This window comes from Octopus bimaculoides, chromosome 2 (assembly GCF_001194135.2).
Source record: "Octopus bimaculoides isolate UCB-OBI-ISO-001 chromosome 2, ASM119413v2, whole genome shotgun sequence".
NCBI classification, from domain to species: Eukaryota; Metazoa; Mollusca; class Cephalopoda; order Octopoda; family Octopodidae; genus Octopus; species Octopus bimaculoides.
Genome location: NC_068982.1, coordinates 25,917,462 through 25,928,581, shown reverse-complemented (window position 1 = coordinate 25,928,581; position 11,120 = coordinate 25,917,462). Strand labels below are relative to the sequence as shown.

At 34.6% G+C, this 11,120-nt stretch overlaps 1 protein-coding gene across 2 annotated transcripts in view; it reads left to right on the top strand.

Moving 5' to 3' along the window:
* Window positions 1–11,120, top strand: part of LOC106881031 (catenin alpha) — an 80,850-nt gene that overhangs the window by 51,832 nt on the left and 17,898 nt on the right. For both annotated transcript variants that reach the window (XM_052975868.1, XM_014931229.2), the window contains 4 exons: window positions 2,486–2,638; window positions 6,852–6,944; window positions 8,453–8,609; window positions 10,757–10,957. In XM_052975868.1, the coding sequence (XP_052831828.1) occupies window positions 2,486–2,638; window positions 6,852–6,944; window positions 8,453–8,609; window positions 10,757–10,957 (604 nt within the window). The remainder of the gene's footprint in view (window positions 1–2,485; window positions 2,639–6,851; window positions 6,945–8,452; window positions 8,610–10,756; window positions 10,958–11,120) is intronic.

Genomic DNA, 11,120 nt, shown 5'->3' with positions numbered 1-11,120 from the left:
GAGAAAGGGATAAAATCATATTTTGTCTCACATCTACATTCAATCGACTTTGCTGTCCATCCTTCCAGTATAATTTAAATAAATACCAGTAATACACTACTGGAGTAGATGAAATTGAAACTGATTTGCACATTTGGCTTCAGCTGGAAATTAACCTTTTGTTAGTTGCCTGATCTTTCTGAACATGGTTAGTCACATTGGGTGTTTACACACCCCAATACAAAAATGTTTATAGTTTTAGTATTATGTGAAATATACTCATTCTGTTGGTTCAGGATATGTCTGCAATCACTGCTGAGAAGTTTGAAACCCTTGTAGCTGATTGATATTAACATAAAACAATACTATAAAATAAATCTATAAAATTAAGGAAAAATTTTTTTAAATCTTAGATTCAGATCGTATTTAGTGTGAAAATACCCACAGAATACACCATTTTGTGGAGTTTTTTTATATATCTATGATGAATATTAACATAAAAGTAACTTAATGGGCAATCTTTGTTACAATATGCTTTAAATCAAAACTTCAACTGTGTTAGTCACATGGGGTGACTAGACAAAAATGTCTACCTCCCATGACAACTGAGTCATGACTGTGCCACACCACCTGCAATAGGCCCTCACTGAGTCAGAAGAGTAGAGGAAGGAGCAAAAAAAATAAGCTAACTAGAAATTACAAATGTTTAAAAAAATTTAGTGACAACTCACACCTGTGTGACTAACAAAGAGTTAATATTTTTGGCTCAAACTTTCAGGTTAAGGTGTGACAGTTTTGATAAATATATCTCATTTGACAAATACAATAATGGTTGTTGGAAAAGGAAGTGGTGAGACATTACTAGTTCTGGATAAACTATATGGACACATAAGTGCTAGTGATATTATTTTATATACAGCTAAACCACTAATGAATTTGTCCAATGCTCATAGATTTAGCTGACATAGGCTTATGTTGAATAGCTTACCAACTCTGCTGTCAACTGACCATATCAAGATCACTCTTTAGTCTTACTTATAACAAATATGATCAATTAGCTTTTTTGTTGTTGTTTAGCTCCAGGCCGACTCTGACTGAACAAACCTGTGATCAAAGGCATTCTAACCATGACTAACCTGTAATTCTCTTGGGCCTTTGTGTATCTAGGTCTGTGACTGAGCTCCCACAACTCAAGATTGCATGGATTCTTCTGGCAAACTCTTCTCTTTAGTACTGTCCACATTTGTTTGATGATATATAAGTCAGGGCTCTGAGTTGGCTAATCTTTCAATGCAGTAGCACCTTCATCAGCTAGGATCTGTTGTGTTGCACACCATCTGTGGCATGGAGCTCTGTCATACTGAAAAATCTCAACTTTATCTAGGTCTAGTATCAAATTGTCCTTCAGCAACTCGATGTATTTGGCACTGTTCAAGTTACTATCAATTTTAACCAACTTTCTTGTACCGTCACTTTTTATGTATCCTCAAAGCTCCTGACTCTTACCCCCCAAACTTCACTGTTTTTATCGTGTAAAGTGGGTCATTTTGCTCTCCTGGTGGCCTTCTGACGAATTCTCACTTATTAGAAAGCTAGATGACCGATGTTATACAATGAATACAGTGAAGTTTGAGGGTAAGAGTCTGATGCTTTGGGGATACATAAAGAAAGTTGGTTAAAATTGACCGTAACTTGAATAGTGCCAAATACATCCAGTTGCTGAAGGACAATTTGATACCAGACTTGGATGAAGTTGAAATTTTTCAGCATGATGGAGCTCCATGTCAGAGATCGCATGCAACACAAGAGTCTAGTTGATGAAAGTGTTACCATATTGATAGATTGGCTAGCTCAGAGCCCTGACTTAAATATCATTGAGCAAATATGAACAGAACTAAAGAGAAGAGTTTGTCAGAAGAATCTACGCAATCTTGAAGAGTTGTAGGAGCCACAGAGAATAGCATCTCATACCTGTGAAAATGGTGAAGGATTTGTACGCATCTATTCCCAGGAGCATTAAACCAATTATTCAAGATAAGGAAAGCTACATGAAATATTAACAATGTACAGTAACTTCTTGAAATGAACGTTATGTAATAAATTTTCAATATAAACATTTTTCTGTTTTAAAACACTATCTTGATTGGTTTATGTGAGGTGGCTAAAAACTTTTGTGTGGTCATCTCGCTTTTTCCCCTCTCATTCCGAACCCCTACTACAAAATATTAGGTATGGAAATGACTCCAACAGGGCCAATGTTTCATCTGTAAAAAACGCAATTAGTAATTTACAATAGTTTACGAAGACATTTGTGCGGTACTATATACCCAATTTTTCTCTTTAAATATTTATACTCTGTCATACATGTAATGAATAAATAAAGTATTACTACTGCAATACCTTTGGTAACTTTGAAATGTGTCTTATAATAAAGTTTGAAATATGTCTTGTAATGAGGTTTTCTTAATTGATTTTTGTTCAAATGCTTTTTTTTTTTTATATACAGCTACGGAAAGCTGTTGTGGATCATGTATCTGATTCCTTTCTGGAAACCAATGTTCCTCTTCTTGTGCTCATTGAAGCAGCCAAAGCTGGTAATGAGAATGCAGTAGAAGAGTTTGCAGTCATATTTACTGAACATGCTAATAAGCTTGTAGAGGTATGTATCATTATTATCATAATTCCTGTTCTTATTATCATCAATATCATTTAATGTCTATGCTGGCATGGATTGATGGTTTAACAGGATCCAACCAGCCACAAAATTGTTCTAAGCTCCAATGTTTTCTACAACTGGATGCCTTTCTTGCCAACCATTTTATTTGGTAAATTTGAGTGAGCTAATTGCAAGATTGCTTTCTCAGCTGACAGCACTTCATATTCAAAGGAATTAATTTTTTAATTGTTCAAAAAGATTGTTTTGACAAGGTTTTCTTAGCACCACCCACTTTACAGTGCATACTGGGTGTGACTTTTTTTCTGTGTCATTGCATTAGCATCAGTGAGGTCACCATGAAACTTGCAAGTCTAAAATCATCTTTGGCTGAATGGAAAGAATGCAGTTGCTTCATACTAGAAAATGAGAGGTGGAAGTAAGAGAGAAGGCTCCAGAATGGAACAGGTTTCTTGTTGTAGAAGAGTTACATGGCTACTCGTGTTATAGAAAAGTGGAGTTGGAAAGAGATAAAATAGTGGTGATGAGGTTTTGAGGTGGAACCTCAAAGTGTGAGGATAGAAAAGAGTGTAGGTGAATAGATTGTAAGGTGAGGGGATGAATATAATGAACAGGCATTTAAGGGCGATAAGTAGGGGAGGTAGGGAAAAGTAGGTGATGGTTGGAAATTGGGTAGGGTTGAGAGGTGGTTGTAATTAATGGTAGATAAGGGTTGGGGTGGGTGACCAATAATGCATATATGGTAGGAGAGAATAGAAAATAACTGACTGCAAAAAAAAAAAAAAAGGTGGTGGGTGAAGCACTGCAGAAGAGTAATAATGGTACACTAGATAGGGGGAGGGGAAGAGAGAAGAGAAAGATGATATATGGTTGTGGGTGATCGATGTAAAAAATTTGGAAACAGTGTTAAGAATGAAAGATGGATAACAAGTGAACCAGTTCCAAGTAGTAAGAATGGTGTGTGTGTTATCGGAGGAAAACTGGTCAGCTCTGCAGTTATACCATTTAATTATGGCACCAGAATACTGTAGTTAGAGAGATGGTGGGTAGTGGGAATGTCTTGAGGAGGAAAGTCATTTGTGTGTGTGTGTGTGTGTGTTACTGTCTCTTTGCCTTCTCATCACATTATAGTTGTAAACGAGTGTTTTATTTCTAGTCTTCTGTAAAAATGTCTGGTCATGGGGAAGTGTTATCTTACTTGGAGATAGGTGAAAGCTGGCAACTAGAAGGGTATCTGGCTGTAGAAAATCTGCCTCAACAATATCAGTCATGTGAGCATGGAATAACAGACATTAAAATGATTGTTTAAAGTGATTGTTTTCAATGAATGGCATTGAATAATGCATGTAACCAAGACTACATTGTGTCTTTCTGTCTGGAAAAGAGACACATTGGTCACAGCTACTATCTTTGACCGTAAGTCTCCTTATTCCGGATTTACCTAGGATTAAGCAAAATTGGCAACAATACAACTCACTTATTTTGGAGTTTAGGTGATAAAAAATTTGTGGTACTGCATTCTGAAAAATGTAAGAAAATCTCGTTTCCACTTGTATTTGATAATTTGATATTTAAATTGACATTAAAAAAAAAAACACTTTCCAATACTGAAGCAAACAAATTATACTTCACAAAATTTTATTACTGTTATTATAGTAATTATTTCTAAGTGTTCCTCCACTATTATTCTAACGGATGTTTTCATAGTTGCTTCGCCATAATTACTATGTTAATAAATACAAGGAGCTCCTGGGTTAAAGTGGGGCAGTTGAGATTGTATAATTGATATATGCTAAATATTTCCTGTCTGCTAAAGTATATATGAATGAGGCTTGATTCTTGTTACATAATTTTCTCTTTGGTAGTCACTTAAAAGCTGCAATTAGTTTAGACACCCTCACCCTTTACTCATTTTCTGCTTCTTCAGTCTTCTCTCTCACAGTGAACAAACCTTTGATTGAAGATATTTTAGCTGTAATCATCTTGTGTTTTTAGGGGTAACTAGGGAGACTTGGCTTCTATTTCTAGCTGGTTGAACAGTCACATGGACTCCTTTAACTTGTTGGCTTGGGTATAATTTAATATTGGAGACACAGCTGAATTGGCAAAACTTTGACACGCACGCACGCACGCACGCACGCACGCACGCACGCACACACACACACACACCTTTAATGCTGTGTTTTTTTAAATATTTTTTTAGATTTCTATTTTACAAAAGAACCTCAGCAAATCAAACTATAATGGTGTTAAGGGTAATGAGTGAAGGGTTCAGTTTGAATTCTGTTAGGCTTCTGTGACAATTTAGATAAGCTGTACTTTGATGTGTTCAGAAATCATTTGAGATCAGTGTAGTAGGAGTAGGCTTTGAATTTGTTCTAGGTTAAGGTATTAATAATTTTCAGATGGCTCAGGCCAGTTCACTGTAAATAGGTATATCATGGGTCTGTGCAGCTCCCTACTGTATAACCAGATTTCAGCACTTGCAAACCGTGGCTCATCTTAGGAGTGTCATTTAAAGAAAGATATGTGTTAAGCTGAGTTGGCCTTTATTTATTACCTGTCTTATGATGGGGAACTTTGAAAGTATATTTTTCAACCTGGGTAATGTTAAGAAATGAGGCATACATCCAATATATATATAGTTTAACTTTTATCAAAATTGTGTAATGAATTGTAATTTTAGAAAACTTATATCCTTAAAATATAATAAAACAAACTTCTCATATGTATATTTGCATTAAATGTTATTTTTCTAAATGTTATCAACATAAACATAATCTACTTTATCAACCTATCTTTACAATATTTGATCTCCTCTTATTACTACTGTGTCATTTACACCTCTACTTTTGAGTCTCTCTCTCACTGTGTGTGTATGTATGTATGTATGTGTATGTGCGTCAGCAAGTGTGTAGCATTCCTTACTCATTGCCTGCCACCAAACCAAGCATGCAGACTCAGGCACCTTTATATAAACTGTCTGTCGTTTTACTCTCTCCCCACCTTTCTAGACAATGTAAAACATGACTGGAAAGCTCAATCAACCAACATTTATTGCAGCTATTATTAACTAGATGATTGTTTAAATGTTTTGTTCAGAGCATTTATGATAGCAGTGATAACACACATTACCAATTACATTTTCTTTCCTTCACTAAATTACTGTAGGGATATGGCTTTTTAACCTTTTGCTGATGAAAGCCAACTGCTTGACCATATTTATGAGAAACAGCACAATAACAATGTTATATGAAATTCTTTTGAGAATCTCTTTTTGTGCACGCACACTCTCTTTTTCTCTCTTTCTCTCTCTCTCTCTCTCAAACAACACCTAATCATCTTCCTAGCATAAAAATGGTGGTATGATCCATCAGCCCAGTTTTTTTTATAAGGATTAATATTTCAATAAAGCATTATAAATTTTTCATCCCTTTCCCTGTTTTTTTTTTAATTTTGTTTTTATTTTTATACATTTAAGCAAGCTTTCTAATTCATTCTCTATAATAATTTTTTCCACTACTGTTGAATGTATATTTATTCATTGCCTGCATTAGTTACAGATTTATTCACTCATTTCTGACACACGCACTCATTAACTCATTAATCTTCATTCATTCTATTTTCACATTTCTTACATTTCAAACCATCATTTAGTCATTTTACCATATCATTTACATTCATTTGTTTCATGTAGCAGCAGTCATTTTTCACTCTTTACTTCTTACCTTGATCATATTTACTCCTTCTCTCAATCATTCTTTCTTTCTCAGTCATGTTTATTTCTCATTTATTTTCTTCATTAGTTATAATCATTGATTCGTTAATTTCCCTTTATATCAATCACATTTGTTTGCTCAATCTTTTGTTACATTATTCATTAATTCACACATTATTATGTTCAGTTACGTTAGCTCAGTCTTTTCTTACACCATTCATTCATACATTATCCATCATATTCAATCATGGTTACTCATGTATTCACTTACTTTATCAGTCCTTTTCATTCATTTGTTGTTACATCTATCACAAGTGGTCAGTGACTTGTTTCCTACCAGCTCCTTCATTGTTACATCTATCTCTGTTACAATCTTCCACTTTCTCAATATATCTTGGTCTCTGTCTTTCCAATCCAGGTGACTAGTTTTCCATAATCATGTGTATCATACTCATTCAATTAACCATGTCTTGTCTTTAGGTAGCTAATCTTGCCTGTTCAATGTCCAGCAATGAAGAAGGTGTCAAGATGGTTCGTATTGCTGCAGCTGAAATAGAAAGTCTCTGCCCCCAAGTAAGTATTATTAATTATTCAGCCATTTTGACTCTTGTTGCGTAGCTCTGATCAGTTTTGGTTGAGTATACCTATGAAGAAATCTTCAATGAGTATTGAAGCCAAGGCCATTGTTTCTTTATTCTTGGGGCATGCTGTCCAAAGATTTACTTACATTTCGAAACAGTAGCTGCTATATTAAAAGGAGTAAAACAAGTAGAAAGATATATATTTTTTTTCAACACGTAAACACTGAACAGTATATATAAAGGATAAAATCCTTTTAAGACCCCAAAAATTTGTCAGCAACCAGCTATGATTGCTGGCAAAATTTTTATGCTCTTGAAAAGATTTTATCCTTTATATATACAGTATTTTACATGTTGAAAAAAAAAAAAAATCTTTCTACTTGTTCTACAATGCATTTCAACGCTCCAAAAACAAACCACAGTAGAATTAACCCTGGAGACCTGACTTAAAAAGAGGATGAAGCTTGAACATCTTCATAAGCTTTTTTGATCATGGATGACCTGGTGCTAAACAACAATCACCTTGTGTTAATTATGTATAAACAGTATATGTGTGGAGGAAGGCTTTTAAAAAAATTTTTTTAACAAAACGTATTTTTCATTTATTTTTTTTTATTTAAGGTGGCAGGCTGGCAGAATTGTTAGCACACTCAGCAAAAAGTGTAGTGGTATTTCACCCATTTTTATTTTGAGTTCAAATTCCACTGGGTTAGCTTTGCCTTTCATCCTCTCAGATTTGATAAAATAAGTACCAGTTGAGCACTGGGGTTAATTTAATTAACTTTGCTCTTCCCCAAAACTGCTGGCCTTGTGCCAAAATTTGAAACCATTATGTTATTTACCAGGTCAGCCTTGATTGAGCATACTTGTTATTAAAGGTATTCTAATCATGACCCCCCCCCCTTTTTTTTGTACATCTAGGATTTCATTATCTAACATTTATTTTTTAAGGTGGCAGGTTGTGAAGAAATTTAGTGCTATTGATAGTAGGCCAAGCAACAGCATAGGGGTTTTGTTGTTTAGGTGGGGCTGCCTTAACAGTGCTATAGATGCCTTGGCAAAGTAATGCTCTTGGACCTTAGTATTTATTTGACAAACCAGTGCATTCATAGATTAACATTGAGCCTCAAGAACTTTGATAACTTCCTCCACTTGCTTAGTAACTAGTCAAACAGACCTCTGAACAAAAGTATTCTAGCCATGATCACATCACTCTTTTTCCCAGGCACAATATTTCTAGAGTCACATTATTCATTGTGCCTGTCTTTCCCTAGAAAGTAAGGTGTGATTTGATGAGCTAATGAGTTGAATGGTCACGTAGAGGATCCGTCATTGGCTCATCCTCATCATTGCTTATACTAAATGTCATGGATGATTGATGCTTTTATTAAATGTTATGGGTGATTGATACTCATTAAATGTTGTGTGATTAATGGTTTCCTGAAATGTTTTAAATTAGTTAACGTTTTTGTTAATGTTATGCTCATGTTGATATTATAGGTAATCAATGCTGCCAGAATCTTGGCAGCTCGTTCACATTCCAAAGTAGCCCAAGAAAACATGGCAACCTTTAAAGAAGCATGGGTGAAGCAAGTACAACTCCTTACTGAAGCTGTTGATGATATTACCACTATTGATGACTTCTTAGCTGTGTCAGGTAATTAACTGAAGTGTTTTTTGTATTTTGTTTTGTCACTTCATATATTGTCTGAATATGTGCGTAGGTGTGTGATTGTGTGTGTAGGTGTGCATGCACGCAGGTGTGTGCTATCTGTTAGTGGGCAACACTCCTAGTTTAAAACTTATTAGGATTAAGGACAACAGCCATAGTCTTTGTTTTAGCATCTTTAGACTTGAAGGTAACAAGCTGAGATTAATGTTCAGTTTGGAACTTTTATTTTATCTATTAATGATGGATGGAATAAAGATGGGCAATGAGAATGTTTCAGAGGTTTACACTATTGGTGGGGAAAGATTGGAGTTTTGATATTTCATATATGATCTCAGTGTTTTGTTAATTTCTGTTAAAATGTTGGAGTAAAGTGGATGCTTGAGCATCAGTACATAGGTTCTTTCTTATTGTTGTTGTTTAACTTCAGGTCAGCCTTGATCAATTAGGCCTGTGATCAAATGCATTCTATCTGTGACCATCTTGTTTTATATTCTGGTTCAGCACAATAAGGACTACCTTATCCAATACATCCTTCCTTTCTTTGTTTGAATATGGTTGTGTAATTTGAGGGAGGCATAGCTGCTATATTCAGTAAGTTGAATTGGCTCATCCAGATTCAGTGTCTGTGTTTTCTGCCAAGATCAACTTTTTCTTTTCTTCTTTCTGGGATTATTAGTTTAAATAATCTGAGTACATTACTTAGGACTCTACCACTACTACCATCACCACCAAAATGCAAAAATCAATGCTAAGTGTAGATGAAATATTGATTTGTTTTGCTAGTAACCAGACATGCATATTTCACTAAATGTAATGTCGGTTTATTACCAAGTGATTGATGTTTAATTATAAAAGATGTAGTATAATTAAAACAGTTTTTAATAGCATTCATATTGGTTAAACAAATGTTGCGAATGGATCATTGCTCATACATCTTTCATTGGTGCTGCTTGTTTTTTTTATTCTTGTTAAGCACAGTCTGTAAACTGGATATTAACTCTTTATTAAAGATATTAAGCTTTATTATACTTGATTTTAATGACTTAGAGAAGAAAGGTTAATGTCCTTGAGCTTTTGTGAAACTTCTCCGACATGTTTAGGAAGAAGGGAAACAGAAACCAATTTGTAGCTTGCTGAAGCAAGAAGCAGTGGACCTGAGATAAAATTTCTGTCTGATCATAGATTTAATCTGAATGTTTGAAACAGTGGGCTCTGCTAAAGACACCAAAAAGAGCTTGGTGGCCGCATTATTTTGATAGAATTTTGTGGGAGGGGTTTAGTCAGTTATATCAATTCCAATTCTTGACTGGTACTGGAAAACTCTTTACATTGAGATTGCATTCTGCCTCATCCAACTTTACTTTCTATCTCTCCAGAGTCAATAGCATGAAGTAGAAGTCTTTGTACTGGGGTTGATGTAATTGACTCTCACCTGAACAAGTAATGCAATGAAGTTTAGGTGATCAACTAACTGCTTCCCCAAAATTTCTGGTCATTTGCTTCTATTAAAATCTATTATTAAATGCACTGAATTGGCAGAATCATTAGTGCTGTGGACAAATGAGATGAGACTTTAGGAGGATTTGAATTCAGAACATAGAGCCAATTAATGATTCTGTCAATTCTTCTGTGGCTGCTTGAAGAAGAAAGATTAACAGAATTGTTAGTGTCAGACAAAATATTTTGTGGTATTGCTTTTGCAGTACTTATATTCTGGTTTCAAATCATGCCAAGGACAGTTTCGTTTTCCATCACTCTGAGGTTCATAAGATAAAGAACCAGTGAGGTATTGGGGTTAGTGTAATTGAATAATGCCCTTTCTCTAAAAATTGTTGTCCACGTACCTAGATTGAAATCTATTCTAATTACATGAAATAATGTGGTGAGCTGACAGAATCATTAACATGCCAGACAAAATGCAGCCTAGCATTTCATCTTTCTTATATGTTCTGATTTCAAACATCACCAAGGTTGAGTTTGTATTTGGTTCTCTAATTTCAATAAACAGATTACTGGTTGATCACTGGGGTCAATGCAAGCGATTAACCTCTCCCAGCAAAATTTCAGGCCTTGTGCCTATAGTAGAAAGGATTGTTGCAAAATAAAATTCTTATTTTTAATTTCTATTTCAGAAAACCATATCTTAGAAGATGTGAACCAATGTGTTATTGCATTACAAAACAAAGATGCTGATAACTTAGATAGAACAGCTGGTGCCATTCGAGGGCGAGCAGCTCGTGTAACCAATGTTGTAATTGCAGAAATGGACAACTATGAGCCTGGACGTTATGTTGAAAATGTAATGACATATGTTAAATTGTTAAGAGACCAAGGTTAGTTACATTTTACATATATGTACACACATAATACACAAACACACATGTATATAGACTGATACAAGCACATATATGCATACATACACATAAATACACTTGTTTGTGTGTGTGTGTGTGTGTGTATATATATATATATATATATATATATATATATATATAT